Raw genomic sequence first — 16,659 nt, forward strand, 5'->3', positions numbered from 1 at the left:
GCAGGTGATATCTGTTTTCCCGATCATTTTGCTAGAAAAAGCCCCCTCCAATGATCTTTAGCTGACAGCTCTTCAGTGACATGGTGGTGGCGGTAGACATCTCCAAGGTTGAGCAGTGTCCTTACTGTGGGGAAGTGGGGCTGCATTTAGCTGGGTTTGTGTGTGTTTAAGGAGAGAAGCAGGTTAAAAAAAAAAAGATGATCAAAGACAGCACTTATGCAAACTGCATAGACGCCATATTTATGCCGACTGCATAGACAGCAGTCTAAGTAGAATGAGTTCTTGTGTGTAAATAATCTCCCAAGAGCATTGCTTTAATTGTTGACGTTTTCTTGTTGATTTCTGAGACACTGAAAAGTCAATCTGTTCCTTTGAGTGCCTTTGTGAATCTAGCAGCATAATAAAAAAAATTCTTTTAGAAGGCGCAGAGAACTTTAGAGCGCAGAGTGGGGTGGGGGAAACTAAAGTTAGGTGAGAATTTTTTTTTCTGTCTAACATTGGATGCTTCTTCTTCTTCTTCTTCTTCTTCTTCTTCTTCTTCTTCTTCTTCTTCTTCTTCTTCTTCTTCTTCTTCTTCTTCTTCTTCTTCTTTTCTGTTGAGAGATTTCCTTCAGGAAAGGCCTACAGTGTGTGATGTGTAATTCCAGCAGCCCCAAGCACTAGCTGAGAGCAAACTTGGGGCAAACTCTCAGCCCTGCTGGTGTCCCCCCTCTGAAGTAAATACCAGGTCGCCTTCCCTGTTCCTGGCACGGTTTCATCCCACTGTGTCTTAGACATGGCCGACATTTTAGGAGCAGCCCATCTCAGTGCTTGTGTCTCTCTTCTTTGGTTCTCCAGCCGCTCTGTTTATCTCCAACCCTCATGGAGGAATCTTTTGTCACCAAACTGTGATTCAAGTGACCTTTTTGGTGGGGGAGGGGAGGAAGGAAGAGGGAGGCCTATAGGGTTTTTTGTTTTTTTTTTGGAAGCCTCACTCTGAATTCATTCTTCTGCTTCAGTGTTATGTTGGTATTTGATCAAACATAAAACGCTTGAAGCTTTAATGTCCTGCTGACACCAGTGTCAACAAGGCGCCGAAGCGGAAGGTTTCTGGCAGCTGATTAGAGGGAGATTTTATGTCCCTAGGTTTAAGACTAAGGATACCTTATTCCCAAGGATAAGGGACATCGTGCAGTATAAATCAAATTCAAGAGCTTTATTAAAGGGCCCCTGATAATTTGGTAATATATTACCACTCAGTTTTGGAAAGGCGATAAATGACTGCGTTTTATAGTGTAATCTAAAATAATAATATGGATTACAGTTGTGTTCAGTCATGAAAGTATAATTTAACAGTTTGAGTTGATAATAGCCTTTTCCTCCCTCGACGGTGTCCACTCTTATTTCAGTTCAAATATGGTTTACTGGGGGGGATGATTTGCTGTGCTTGCATTTGGAGTCCAGTAGGGCTGAACAAGTGTTTAATTGGAATTTTATGTTGTGTTGGAAAAGCTTCATATGAAAAAAAAAGCCCCACAACACACACACATGCACACGCACACGCACACGCACACACCATTCCGGAGCATCTAGTCTCCTAAATAGTAACTAATCCAACATCCCAAGTGGGGCCCATGCTTGTCCTTAGGGCTCCCCCAGAGAGCTTGCTCCCTGAGAGGGGTGTTTGAAAACGGCTTAGTAAAGGTGTAAGGTTAAAGTCCAGCTCCACCTGCAGGCATTGGGGAACTTTCCCGTCCCAGGCCTTGAGAAGTTTGTGTTGTTGGTAGTCTCGGACCCGGGAATCCTGTGGCACAGACAAGCAACAGGCAGAAGGCTTAGAACAAAACATGGCCTCCACAGGGCTGCAGGAGGGGAGAAGGGAGTCAGCAAATCCACAGCCCTGGCTTGGCTTCCCTGGCTCCATTATTGATTCTTACCCCCTAGCCGCCATTGGGCTGGACCTAACTGAAGTGCCATGGGACAAGGACATCTAAGGGATGTGGCTGCGGCTCATAGTGTGGTAGGCTTCTGAAGTATGTTATTCCATCTCATGAAAGTATTCCTAAGAATACTTTAAGCGCTAAAAGTATCCTGGGTATCTTGGTCTTTGGTCACTTAGCTCAACCATAAATCCCTAAGGTAAACTGGCCTCTGGACCTGCCCGCTCGTTCCTGTACAATGTGACCTGTGAGCTAAAGGTTAACTGCGGAGCCTGTAACTTTTATCTCTCCACCTCTGTAAACAATGCCTGCTTGGGGTAGATGTTCAGAGCTGCTTTTCCGTATGTGTCACAACTGCATTCTGACCTTAAAAACTCACAGCAACTGGAGGTCAAGGCTGCTTCCTGCTAATCTGCTTGGGACAGACCCACTGCCTGTTCATGAAGACTCCATTTGACTTATTCAGGTCGAATAGAGTCTTTTTATTTGGGTACCCCAAAACAAAAGCATGGTGTGGAAGTGGGGATGTGTAGGTTGGGAGGGAAAAAAGCTATCTCACACAAGGCTAGGAAGGACAAATTTAACAACTGTAATGTTTAAAATTTTTCCTCATTCATATTTGTTATAAATTAGGATTGAACTTATTTTCTTTTTCTTTTACTGGATATTTTCTTTATTTACATTGCAAATGTTATCCCCTTTGCTGCCCCCCTCCCCCAAAGCACCTATCCCATCCCCTCTCCCCCTACTTCTATGAGGATGTTCCCCCATCTCCCTGTCCTCCCATTCCTCTACACTGGTGCATTGAGCCTTCACAGGACCAAGGGTCTCTTCTCCAATTGAGGCCCAACAAGGCCATCCTCTGCTACATATGCAGCTGGAGCCACGGGTCCCTCCATATGTACTCATTGGTTGGAGGTTTAGTCCCTGGGAGCTCGGGTGTGTGTGTGGTTGGTTGATATTGTTGTTCTAAGGACTTGATTTCTAGTTGCCAAGTTCCACTATGCTCTCTCTACAAGTAAAAGGGACTCCTTTAAAGTTCTTTGTTACCTGAGGTTTCGTAACTTTCAGAGCGGATTGTCTTGCATTGTAGTTAAGGTGGAATGCAGCCTCACCCGCCTTTCTTGGAATGTATCCCTTTCTAGGAGCAGGACCGAACCAGAAATGGGCATGTCTCACAATTGGACCAGCTAAACTCAGAGAGAGTTTTATCAGTACAAGATTCACTAAGGGAAAACGACTGGTTAACTTTGCTTCTCCTTGTTTGTGGTTGTTCTGGGGTGCTCCTCTGGGGTTCTCATCTCACCTCCCTGCTCCTCCTTGTTTAACATCCTGATTTCAGAGCTTCCCTGGGCACCGCCTCCCTGCTCCAAACACCAGCTGGGATTCCAAAGCAACAGTCTTACCTCCCTGGGTGTTTGAGGTAAGTATGGAGACTGTTTGCCCTTCTCTGATTTCCTGGTCAAATAACAAGTTCTCTTTGACAGTCCCTGGGTCTTACTCACTTGACTCCCTCTAACCTCCCCCTTCTGCCCTGTGCTATGGACGCCAGTCACCCTGCAGGCAGCATGTGCTGCTGATGAGAGCTCGGGATTGCAATCATGAATGGTCTTGGATTCCAATCCTGCCATGTGTCAGCTGTGTATCACCGACGACGACAACACAGAATGTTTCTGTCTTGCTTTTGTCATCTGTAAGATGACGTTCACAACAGGTTTGTGATCTTTTAAATACTACGGTGAAGTAGTTAGGATGAGAACAGGGCATCCATTAGGAACCCTGGATGGCTTTCCAAGAGAGAAGGCAGGGTAGGGGTGGGCTGGACCCCAAAGATTGCCATTGCTCTCAGGGATTGCTTCCTGTGTCACAGAAACAGACTGTTTTCTGGGACAAGGGAGTGGAATACTTTGGCTGACTCTCGTTAAGCAGCTGCTGAGGTGGGTATACTACAATCAGGTTGTGACTGCTTTGCCAGTTAAGTGACCAGCACTAAAGTCACAGTACTGGGACAGGTTCCTGGGGGTCTAGATCTCCTTTCTGATGAGACCACAATGCCTATACCTCTCTTCTATAGCACAGTCCCAGCGCTACCACGGCCCCAACAGAGTCAGCTGTACTCAAGACAGAGGAAGACGCCATGATGTCAACTGTACTGATGGATACCTAGGAATCTAAGATGAGGGCTGGGGAGATGGCTCAGGTGGCAAAGTCTTGCAAACATGAAGACCTGAGTTTGATTCCCAGAACCTGTGCAAAAATAAAAATGAAAATGAAACGGGAGGAAAGTGTGGTGGTATACCCTTATAATCCCAGAGCCGAGGATACACAAACAGGTGGATCTCTGATTCTCTCTGGCCTGGCAGCCTTGATCACGGAGAGACCCTATCAGAAAAGATAATGGCTGAAGAGCTGCTAAGTTTTAGCCCTAGCTTCTACAAGCACGTGTGCACATGTACCCCCACCCCCACCCCACATACACACACAAGGACATTTAAGATCAGAATATTTACATAATCAATATCTCTGTGTAAGCCAGTTGAAATTTAATTGCAACCATAAGCCTTTGCGGGGGTTTTTGTTGTTGGCTTGTGTTTTAGCAAAGAAAATCACATTTCTAGGATGCTAAGAATTAAAGTCTGGGAGATCACGTGTTTTCTCAGTAGCAGACAAATCCATCCTCAGGATACAGGTCTAACCAGTGACTCTGGGGAGCAAGGAAATAGAACAAGTGAAGTCGTTATGCCTAATAAGTCACCCATCTAATAAGATATCCTTATAGAATTGAAATCTGAAATGTCACAGAAAGCCTGGCCTTCAGAAACCCTGGTCCCACGCCCCAGGCTTCGTCGGATGCCTGTCTGGGCCTGCTTCCTTGGAGATCGTGCCTGCTTCGTCAGCATATTCTCATTCCCTAGAGATGTTTCACCAAGTTATCATCTGGACAGGTTGCTTGGAGCTGTCTCCGGTTTCTGGCTTGTTTACATTCAGAGCCAAGCGGTGAGGATTTCAGAGTTAAGCTCAGAGGCCAAGTCTCCTCCCAGGATCTAGAGGAAATCCTCAGGCAATATGGAACCCCAGAAGCTAAAGACTTAGCTACCCCGTTCACTCAGCCAAGGTGAGGCCCAACTGCTGCGCCCACTGATTCTCTAACACCGTCTTTAACACCGGCTGCTTCGTTTGTTCACCAACCCACTTACGCCAGATGTACCAGGCTCTGCGAATTACGTATGATTTATTTTGAAACGTAAAATGGGGCTACAGGAGTTCTTATATAAAAACTACAAAAACGGCTTTGTGAAACAAAAATATGAATAAACATTCTGTCATTGAGCAAGAGAATCTCAGATATGGGAGAAAACTGCAGAGATTTTGAAGGTGCTCAAACAGGTCCGCGAGCATCAGTAAATTTTTTTACCTGCTAGTGACAGTGAAGCAGATGCTTATGGAGCAAACCTGATTAGACCAACTGCAAAGAATAGTCTACTGATTGGTGCTGTCCTTAGCCAAAAGATGAGTGAACACATCTGGGCGTGTTCTAATAGAAAATACATGTATAAGCTAAGAGTGTATCTACCAATGTTCTTTATATATATATAAAAGTTTTATTTATTATTATACATAAGTACACTGTAGCTGTCTTCAGATGCACCAGAAGAGGGCATCAGATCTCACTAGGGATGGTTGTGAGCCACCATGTGGTTGCTGGGATTTGAACTCAGGACCTTCGGAAGAGCAGTCGGTGCTCTTAACCATTGAGCCATCTCTCCAGCCCCCATGACCCCTTCTTACAACTGATTTAAAAGGAGGTTCTTTGAGGTCCCAACTGAGTCAGGTATTACTGCATTACATGCAGTGTGAGTAATAATAGCACACGTGAAAAGTTCAATGGCTGCCCTCCATGGGAGCAGAAACAAGCTATGGATTAGTCTGAAACATTCATTTACCATTAACATGCTGTTGGGGGCTATCTTCTTTCTCTATATGTTTTCTGTTCCTGCTCTTCTTTTGGGAAGTTTAGTATAAGATCCAATGCCAGTGCCAGAGAGCGTCCACCATTGGTCCCATTTTCTCAAAGCTCTTGGATCCCTCCCTATAGTCGGAGGCGATAGCTTCTCCATCCCATAAACTCCTGGTCAGTGGGCGGAGACTATAGGAGTTTTGTTGTTCCTTTTGAGCCGCCATCCAGAATGGAGTGAGAGCCAGATCAGAGGCATCTTGCTTAAGCACTCCCTGTGGGGGTGGCTTGGATAAACACTGCCCATCTAGGCTTGCTCCAGGCCAATCAGTTTTTCCCCAGCCCCAATCGAAGTGTGACTCTAGCAGCCAGAGCTCACTCCCCGCTGACTGAGTTCTGTGAGTCTCTTCCCATGTTTTTCCTTTCGTTCCACACATCCCCTGGCAGGTTCCAGGGTCTACTGGGAAAGAGGGCTAACCATTAATTAAGCATTAACTAATTGATTAATTAACTAAGAGAGCTAATCATATCTATGACTTAGATTTCCAGCTCCCACAAAGCCCTACGCACTAAGAAGTTAAAGTTCAGACAGCCACTGGGGCCATGCCCTCATCAGGTGAGAGACAAAGAGAGGAGCTCCAGGCCAGGCACAAACAACAATAAAGCTGTAATTTCAGGGCTGGGGAAGAGGCAAGAGGAAACAAAAGTGATTCTTTAACTGGTTGTCACATTAAATTTAAGATTTATCTATTTAAAAATATCCAGGAGCGCATACAGTGAGTCAAATGTAGATAGGAGACTTAATGGGTGCAGTGGAAAAGACATTTATTAATCTTCAAACTCATTGATCATTAATAGGAAACATTAGAAGAAACACAGATTGGGATTCTTTTTAAAAAGCGATATTGGAATTCATTGCTTTTCATCAATCCCGGAAACGGATGATAGCATTTTAGATGCATTAAATTTGGTCCATCATGCTCACTTCACAGTGGGAAGAAAAACAGCACTTGAGTGATTTTTTTTTCCCCTTAATTTGTTCTAAATTATAGCGAAGTGCCCTGCAAGAAGCAAGTGCTCATGTTAATTAACTCTGAGTAGAGAAGGTCACTGTCACACGTGGGGGCTCAGTTTCTGGCTTTCGTGAGATATTCTCTTCTGCAATTAGAACCTTCATCAGGAATTAGAGGCGTATGCAGATTCTCTCTACTTTACCCAGCGCTTCATGTTTGGGCACTTTTGTTGGCTCTTCTTTAAAAACACTGAAGATGTAGTAACAATAATGAGATGAACCGCCGGTCATGGTGGCGCACACCTTTAATCCCAGCACTCGGGAGGCAGAGGCAGGCGGATTTCTGAGTTTGAGGCCAGCCTGGTCTACAGAGTGAGTTCCAGGACAGCCAGGGCTATGCAGAGAAACCCTGTCTCGAAAAACAAACAAACAAACAAACAAACAAACAAACAAAACAAAACAAAATAATGAAATGAAGCACACAGTCTAGATATTTATTTACAGGTATGCCTGCAGTATTGGCCTTTTCTTTGAGCCTGAATCTTTTGTAAAACCACATGCAAACAGCTTGACAGTGCTTCACAACATAAAGAGTTAACAAGACTGAATTTCGGTTGTCTTATGTTGAACTGTTAAGACCAGACATGAAATTATAAATGCTGTGCAGTCTGGAAAATCACCCTCCAGGATCCTCGGAATTCCATTGGGGCTGAGAGAGCTATCAGCAGCTGAACCCATACTTCCAAAACACACAGAATTTTTAAAGGCTCTAGTTTTCAGTTACCCCTAGTTTCTTAGAACGTGTGCTGTTATTTTTTTTTTTTAATTGGATGTTTGCTTTATTTCAATTTCAAATGTTTTCCCCTTTCCTGGTCTCCCCTTCGGAAACCCCCTATCCTTTCCCCCTTCCCTCTGCCTCTATGAGGGTGCTCCCCCATCCACCTACCCACTCCCATCTTCCCACCCTGGCATTCCCCTACCCTGGGGCATCAAGGCCCCAGGGTCTCTCTTCACACTGATGTCTGACAAGGCCATCCTCTGCCACATATGTGGCTGGAGCCATGGGTCCTTCCATGTGTACTCTTTGGTTGGTGGTCTATTCCCCAGGAGGACTGGGGGTGGGGTCTGGCCTGTTGACAGTGTTGCTCCCCTCATGGGGCTGCAAACCCCCTTCAGTCCCTTCTGCAACTTCTCCACCGGGAAACCCCGAGCTCAGTCCGATGGTTGGCTGCGAGCATCCGCCTCTGTCTTTGTCAGGTGTGCAGTTATTTTTATGCCTCAAATTATGAACGCACATGTTGATTTTGTTGGTCATACAACACATGGCATGATACAGGTGTTAAACTGAAATTGTTTATGTCAATTAATATTTGAATGGTAGACATGATGAGGAATCCAGAGTCTCTTGCCTCTTCTGATCCACTCCAGTATCAACTGTGAATCACTATAAAAAAATTACTTCAAATGGATTTAGCCACAATGTAAAGGTAATTATATACGTCATTCCTTTGGTTGTGTTTGTTCTGGATATCCAGACGTTAACTATATATTAATTTGGCCATTTTAAAGAGGTAAAGAGACTTCAAGACTAAACAGTCATCTAAAGAGACCATTCAGGTGTGGAGCTTTCGATGACAATCAAACCTGAATGGCTCTTAGAATAGGAAGAACTCAAGATGTTATTAACTGAAAAAAATCCAAGACTTTCCAATTCTTGGGAGTATCTAAAGATACTCAGGTCAGTCACAGGGGAAAAACTTACATATATAGATATTTTAATTTTTAATGGTCCCAAGGTCTAGTAAATTTTTGATCAACCCATGGTCAAAGACCCTTCAGGAAAATAATATATTTTAAAGGGATGAATATTAATCATGAGTGAATTTTTAATCCTATGTTTTTTTTATGCTGTAGTTATGAAATTAAGTTCTGGGGCTTCTCTAGAGGACGTGGGTTCAAGTCCCAGCACCCACATGAGAGCCCACAACTGCCTCAAACTCCAGTTCCAGGGGATCTGGCACCTTTATATAGAGACATACATACAGGCAAAACACGAATGCACAGTAAATAAATAAGAAATCAAATTCTGATTAAAAATAAATGTGCATTCCACTCCTAACCAAGAAGCTATTTACAATTGATACCTGCTGGGAGAAGGGCAATCAATTTTCTCCGTTGGAGTGATACTGGGTATATCAACCAGTTGGCCAACACAAAATGAATGCCAAGGGTTGCTTTATGTGTGTGATTTTTGTTTTGTTTAGTTTTTTTTTTTTTTGGTCTTATTATTTTGTTAGTTTATTTTAATTGTACTGTTGTTGAGAAATAGAGAGAATATGAAGTCAGGTGGGGAAGGAGATGGGGAAGGTCTGAGAGGAGAAGGAATATGGTCAAGATATACTGTATGAAAAATATTTTTAAATTAATGAAAGAAGAAGAGATCTATGAAAAGGATTTTAAAGGGTTCATATGTGAAAAAAGCGAGTCCCTTAGTACTCTATGTTTCTGAAATTTCAGCAGTGGGAACAAGTGCAAATTGGTTCATGGGGACAGGCTTCAGGGAAGGCTCAACACAGGATTTCAAAACAGAGCCTTGACAGCAATCTCATCTCTTTCAGCAAGGCCACGGCTGCAAGGGCATACTTTTGTCCACTTGTTATGTGTGATTTTATACTTTTACTGGGAGGCTAATTGACCACAGCTTCATCAAATCCACCAAAATAAAAGGAAATTTAATTTCACTTGAGAGTTTTTTAAATTGAGTCTTTATACCATCCGGTTAGTTCTTTTGAGTCATAAATATATAACTGCTACCTAATATAATGTTCTTTTAAAAGTTAAGTCCTATGACTTGGAAAACAAAATGAGAGTCAAGTGTCCCAGTGTGTCAGCCACATAACAGCAGTAGCAAAGAGCTGTGACCGGGAGCTGTAGTCGTTGTAATAGTCTACAGGGACTCTAGTCTTCAGGTTGTACTGATAAGGATCCCAGTTTGCTGTGCAGAACACATTCATACTTTTTCTCAGAGCGCCCCCTAGTGACGAGTGGCAGGTAGCACCAGGGCCATGGATTGTACTGGCAGAAATACACAAGGAGGCAAGCCTGAGAGTGCCCATGTTTATCCCAGGGACCATACTTAATTTTCATAGCTACCTCCTGTCGTCTGTGTATAGATTGCTTCCCTGGGAATAACGTGTCATGAGCATAGAAGCCACCCTGACTGGTTCACCCCAGGACTGTGCTAGAACAGAAGATCTATCTTAATAAAGACACCCAGTAAACACTCAGACGGCAAGTAACCTCTTACTCTTGATTATGGAGACACTTTTATTTATCATAAATTAATGACAGAATATCAAACCTGTGACCTTTTAATACACAGGAAATATACTTTAAAATTTTAATGTGTGTGTGTGTGCATGCACATATATGTGTGGGCATACTGAGGCTAAAGTCTGACATTAGGTGTCTTTTCCCATGATAGTTTTTGAGATAAAGTCTGTCACTGAACCTGAAATTCATCAGCTTGGCGAGACTGGCTGGTGAAAGAGCTTCTGGGATTCGCCTGGTTTTGTCCCATACCCACCCCAGAGCTGGGGTTGCAGATGTGCACCACTGCACTTAGTCTTTATGTGGGTACTGGGGATTTGAACTCAGGTCCTCAAGATGGCACAGCAGATACTTTACCAACTGAACTGTCTCCTGGCCCCAAATATCATACTCTTAATCCTCATTAACCAACCAATGGCATCAACTAATCCAAGACTAAAAGGAGATGGTCAGAATGGACAGTTTATTTTAAAACACCTTCTCCAGGGTTGTTTTATTCAGTATTTTTTCAACATCTTGTTTAGTTTGGTTCTAATGGGAGCACAATTCAGATCTTCACTTTTTTTTCTCTTTAAGTTTGAGTTACATCTATTCTGTAAGCCCTGGTTAGATTACATATTGCCAGGTAGTGGTGGCACACACCTTTAATCCCAGCACTTGGGAGGCAGAGGGTTTGAGGCTAGTCTGGCATACAAAGTGAATTCTAGGACCGCCAGGACTGTTTATACAAAGAAGCTGTGTCTTGAAAACAAAACAGAACAGAACAATAACAAAAGATTGTTATATAGTATTTTATAATTTTAGATTTTAGTTTTTAATAAGTAAGGCCCATGAACTTTGACAATATTAAACTCTCAATGCATTTCTTTAAACTTACCTAAAAGATATCTTTAAATCAAGGTAATCAATTAACAGGTGAGGGTTTATGGCACAGTTTAAACTGTATGGTTGTTCTTGAGAGTGCCTGCCTACTGAGTTCTTCATATGTAGGAGAAGGTGGTATTTCTCCCACTTAACTTGAGAATCAGATCTAATATAACTTTGTCATTCAAAGTATTAGTTGAGAGCTCAGAACCTGAAGTCTAAAATTTAGGATTTTCCCAAACCACACCATTTAAAAATGGTTGATTTAGAATCAAACAAGCACTGACTGGCAGAAGTACCATCCTGTCATATGGAGTGAGAGGACACGCCCCCTTTCTCTTAATGTATCGAGTGTACCTACACACTGAATGCTTACCAGACTGGCCTGAGAATTCTATTTAATAGTTCTTGTCTTTTAAAATAATGGGCCTTTTCAGAATGGGCCACAGTTAAAGGAAATGAATACGTTAAATCCCATCTGATTTGGTTAAGATTCAAAACCAGTGCTTGAAGATTAATTAAAACAGAGGCGCAATTCACACTATAACGGCATCTCGTTAAGGGGAAATGCAGATAGGACGCCCTTTGTGGCCTCTTTTGCTCTCTGTAGCTGGAGCATCTCTAACTTCTTCATCATTGGTGTTCTTCTCAAGATCAGAAATGAGAATGTTCTCTTCTAAATGTGCTGTGCTGAAGTTGAGTGTGGGGTAGTAAGAACCCCGAGACCCCGTGAGTCTCTGGAAGATGTCACTTTTCTGCTTATATATCCAGAAGCAAAGCATGAAAATGCCCAGGGCTATTATCAACGTCAGCGTTACTGTGACAGGAACGATGCTGTGGCTTAGTCCTGGAGAAAGACAAAGAAACACAGAGGACAGATACTGTCACATGCCTACCTTCTATCGTATTGATTCTAAGAAATATCTAAATATTCTTTCCCTTCCAAACCTACCTTTCTCTGGCTGCGCCGTTACAGCTGGGATGCCTAAAATCAAATAATAAACAAATATTTCTTTAAATTCATCTAAGTTATGTTATGTATTCAAGCAAAGCAAGAATCAGACTATTGCTCATATACCATGCCTAGTATATGAATGATGTTTTATTAGAGCTCTGATAGTCATTCATTCATGTATTCTCCTCTGTGTGTGTGTGTGTGTGTGAGAGAGAGAGAGAGACAGAGAGAGACAGAGAGACAGAGAGAGGTGTCAGTCTTATACCATGGTACATGCACCATGGTATGTGTGTATAGGTCACATGACAACTTGTGGGTTCTCTCCTTCTACAATGTGGGTTCCAGTGTTTGGATCCAGGCTTGGCAGCAAGTGCTTTCACCAGCTGAGACATATTGCTAGCCCATGAGCCATTTATATTGATAAGTATTGGTGTTCATAACACAAGTGGTTTTTTCTCTTTCTTCCCTCATTCCTTTTAATTTACTAAAGCCAAAAGATTTCCATATAGTCTCAGAACTATCATAGCAGAAATATATGCAAGACATGGTCCTTACTAGCAGGAAGTCATCTTTTTGTTGGGATTAGATGGAGAGTTTGCCCAGCAGTAAAAGCCCTGCTTGTCTGTATGTAACATCTTTACAGTCAGCACATTTCTCATCTGTGATTCCCAAGAGTCTGGAAAGGAATCCATGGACTCTCCATTCTGAAGTGACACAGTTTCTGTTTTAGGGCATTTTACTGTAAGAACATTTTTCATTTAAGAAGACTATCTCAAGGGTTAACATTTAACCTCTGCAATTTCAGGTCTAGGAACAGAAAAGAGGGAGGGAGGGAGGGAGGGAGGGGGAGAGAGAGAGAGAGACAGAGACAGAGAGACAGAGAGAGAGACAGAGAGAGAGACAGAGAGAGAGAGAGAGCGAGTGCTGGAGAAGGAGGGTTTCTGGGAGTCTGAGGTCAGTCTGGACTTTGTAGCAAGTTCCTTGATAGGCTGAACAAAGGAGTAAGAGCTACTCCAGGAAGCTACATTAAAAACAAGCAAACCCAAAAGAAATCTATCTGGTCTTCCATGCAGCCTATTTGGACAGGCACTTTTCTCACCGATAGGATGAGTATGTTTGAACTGATCCAGGGCCTTGAAAAGTTGCCATACTTTAAAACTGGACATTATGGGGTGGTGTTTTTGATTTGCTCTTGATGCTTAGATGCCAGGGAAAACGTGGGCATGCTGTTAGCCTTTTGTCTGCTACAATGTTGCCGCACTTTGGGGTTTCAAGCATCCTGTGCTCCTGCTGGCAGCCCTTTCTCTTTCTTTGCCAGTGTCTTGTCAGTCTTCCTACTTCTCCCTGTGTTTTCAGTCACATCATTTAAATCACCGGCACTGTCCTTTGCATCTGGTGAGTGTATTTCACTGTGGGTGTCTACCCTACACACAGGGCATCCTTTGCTCCACCCGGAATCTCAGCTCCATAGCTAAGCACTGGATCCAGCCTCATTGGTCAGCACCATGTGTATGGTACTCCAGTCTAGTGCATTCTCCGTGGCTGCTTTTTAGTAATGCTGGGCCTTTGGTTTAACATATCTGTCCTTCTTTGTTCCAGCTCTCTACACTCCTCCTCCTCCTTCAGAGCCCAGCGTCTCATTTCTCTGAAGCCTTACCCAGGAGCCCAGAGGCACTCTAACCTTCCTTCTTCCAAAACGAGACTCTAGGAATAGTCTGATTATCATAAACGCCAATGGTCCTCATGGTACGCTAGCTGAGGAGCCTCCGCTGCTGTTTTCAAATGGCTAGAATTTTCTGGTTTCACGTTCTAAAACCAATTTCTATTGCCGTAAACCGTATTGCTCACCATGGACTCAAATATGACCTTCTTGGCAAAGTCTACTCACAAGGCAGAATTATACCTACTTCTCCGTAACAAATACACCAAATAAACAGAGGATATTTCCTACGACCAAAGATGACCCTACACTTTCTCCTAGCATGGCACAGCTCTTTTTGGTGTAAACTGCATGTCTTATTTCATCTATATGATTAATGATTTCCCCCCCTTCATCTTAGAGGAGCTGAGATGTTCTGACGTGTGTGATGTGGAGCAAGATGACGGTGCCAGAATCTATCTGAAAAACTCTCTGATATGGCGGGTCGGCATTAACCAGGGTCAATATGAAGAAATTCTTTCTCCTTTCACACACCTGCTTCCATTTTACATATGAACCCCTTTTTGTCCTCGCATGGGGTAAAGTGCCATATTCCTTCCGGGATCCTCAGGACAACACACGGATGTGGCTTGAGGTGGTCCATGTCTGGCTTCCGAAGGCCCCAGTTGGACTGCTCTGTGGGTGTTCCGTCAAACCACCTTAAGGTTTTGTCTGTGGGAAAAAAAATGCTGGCTTGTTATGAATGAAGTGCATGATTAACAGTCTAAGACTGGGATCAGTCCTTAAAGCAGCCTCCAAATTTAAGGAGGCACATTTAATTCCATGAGTATATTCATGAACAAAACATCAAAAAAGATACGTATCCAGCCAGGCGGTCACATAGAAAGTAAAATTAATGTATAGAAAATCCCTTGAAATTCTAACATCAACACCATAGCAAGAAGGTTCATTTCCTAAAGCCATTCTTATACGGGAAGTGATTCAGTGGGAAAATTCAGCCCATACATAGTTAATACGGTGTGTGCGTGTGTGCGTGTGTGAAAGTATGTGTGTATGTGTGATATGTGTGTGTGTGTAAGTATGTGTGCGTGTGTAAGTGTGTGTGTGTGTGTATGTGTGTGTGTGTGTGTGTGTGTATGTGTGTGTGTGTGTAAGTATGTGTGTGTGTGTGTGTGTGTGTGTGGTGTGTGTGTGTGGTGTGTGTGGTGTGTTGCACTGTCTGAAAAGAATTTATAACTAACAACAAAGTGAACTGCAAGTTGGCTTGCCTTTGGTTATCGCCATCGGCTAGAAATTCAAACAATGTCCAGGATTAAAATACCCCTTGCGAGGAGGGTCTCCATACCCACCATCCTGCACCACTGTGACACACTCTCTATGCCAATTAAAATACTTTTCTTTACAAGTACTTTTCAATAACATCAGTGTACTGGCTAGTTTTGTGTCAACTTGACCCAGCTGGAGTTATCACAGAGAAAGGAGCTTTAGTTGGGGAAATGCCTCCATGAGATCCAACTGTAAGGCATTCTCTCAATTAGTGATCAAGGGGGAAAGGCCCATTGTGGGTGGGACCATCTCTGGGCTGGTAGTCTTGGGTTCTATAAGAGAGCAGGCAGAGCAAGTCAGGGGAAGCAAGCCAGTAAGGAACATCCCTCCATGGCCTCTGCATCAGCTCCTGCTTCCTGACCTGCTTGAGTTCCAGTCCTGACTTCCTTGGTGATGAACAGCAGTGTGGAAGTGTAAGCTGAATAAACCCTTTCCTCTCCAACTTGCTTCTTGGTCATGATGTTTGTGCAGGAATAGAAACCCTGACCAAGACAATCAGTTACATAAAGAATAGTGTGCCTCCGATTATACACACTGGTGTCTATAAGGATTCAAAAAGCACAGCTGTTCACTGAAACAGCTCCCCCATCCTGTTGTGGTTTATACCGAACGCTTGAGAAAGTGGGGTGTTTTCAGGTCAACGTGTCTTGCCTTTGTATGACTAAGCCCGGGGACAGAGCTGGAACTAGCAGCTTCAGTGTCCCAGTGAAGGTTAACTTGTCCGTTTGTTTTGTTTGGAGGTGTGGCTTTAGGGTTCACACTATATTTTCACAGCAATTGTGTTCAAGAGGCATCCTGGGGCTCCCAGAGGCCTTCAGGACTGCGTGTTTACTTGCGCCTCCTCTGCACCCATGGCACTTACTGTTATTATCAAACTGAGCATTCAACCAAACCATCTGCACAGAAGACCCAAACGCAAGAAGCTCTTCCAGGAGAAATGAATTTTCAGCCGCATCCCTGATTGCCAACAGATTAGATCCTGTAAAAGGGACAAGCAGCCAATAAGCAAGGTAAAGGGGACTCAGAAATGTTTCTGGGCCCTGATTCCTGAAGCCCTGGCTTTGAAAAACAATCGTTCGGTTACTCAACACACGGTTTCCCTTCCTACTACTGGGGCTGGAACTCCAGGGCCTTGCCATGCTAGGCAGGAGCTCTAAGGATGATCTGGAGCCCCAACTCCTGGTTTTTATTGTTAAAAAGTGATTGAGTAGATGATGAGCCACTAAAGTGCCTGCTGCAGAAACCCAAGGACCCAAGGACCCAAGGCTGCCGCCTCAGGACTGAGGTAAAGATCAGAGGTGGAGAGGCAGAGACAGAGGGGTCCAGTAGGGCTCACTGGCCAGGTTCAGTGAGAGACTTGGTCTCAAATATACAGAATGGAGTGTGGTTGAGAAAGACACCTGATATCATCACACACACACACACACACAAATTCAAGGTGATTAAAAACAAAACAAATAAAATCAAAGTCCCACTATGTGCCCCTGGCTAGCTTGAAACTCACTATGTAGACCTTGCCCTTAAGCGCATACCGATCTTTCCCTGCCTCCTGAGGACTAGGATTAAAGGCCCCACGTCACCACACCCACCTACAATGTGATGTTTGATTTAAGTATAAAAGTGTACAAAGCTTTCATT

At 43.5% G+C, this 16,659-nt stretch overlaps 1 protein-coding gene and 1 long non-coding RNA gene across 3 annotated transcripts in view; one reads left to right on the forward strand and one right to left on the reverse strand.

Moving 5' to 3' along the window:
- Positions 1-3,149: 3,149 nt before the first annotated feature.
- Gm13580 (predicted gene 13580) lies at positions 3,150-4,199 on the forward strand. Its single transcript, NR_046065.1, has 3 exons — positions 3,150-3,342; positions 3,472-3,633; positions 3,994-4,199. It is a non-coding gene; the product is annotated as a predicted gene 13580 (long non-coding RNA).
- Positions 4,200-9,167: 4,968 nt separating this feature from the next.
- The window catches only part of Pla2r1 (phospholipase A2 receptor 1), a 135,784-nt gene continuing 128,292 nt past the window's right edge, over positions 9,168-16,659 (reverse strand). The window contains exons 27-30 of one of the 2 annotated variants that reach the window (NM_008867.2): positions 15,884-16,000; positions 14,230-14,406; positions 12,033-12,065; positions 9,168-11,927 (exon numbers count right to left, since the gene is read on the reverse strand). In NM_008867.2, coding sequence (NP_032893.1) covers positions 11,638-11,927; positions 12,033-12,065; positions 14,230-14,406; positions 15,884-16,000 — 617 coding nt within the window. In that variant the 3' untranslated portion in view covers positions 9,168-11,637. The remainder of the gene's footprint in view (positions 11,928-12,032; positions 12,066-14,229; positions 14,407-15,883; positions 16,001-16,659) is intronic. The other variant, XM_006498928.4, reaches the window with a different exon arrangement.

The sequence above is a fragment of the Mus musculus genome, chromosome 2 (genome assembly GCF_000001635.26).
Source record: "Mus musculus strain C57BL/6J chromosome 2, GRCm38.p6 C57BL/6J".
In the NCBI taxonomy this organism is placed as follows: Eukaryota; Metazoa; Chordata; class Mammalia; order Rodentia; family Muridae; genus Mus; species Mus musculus.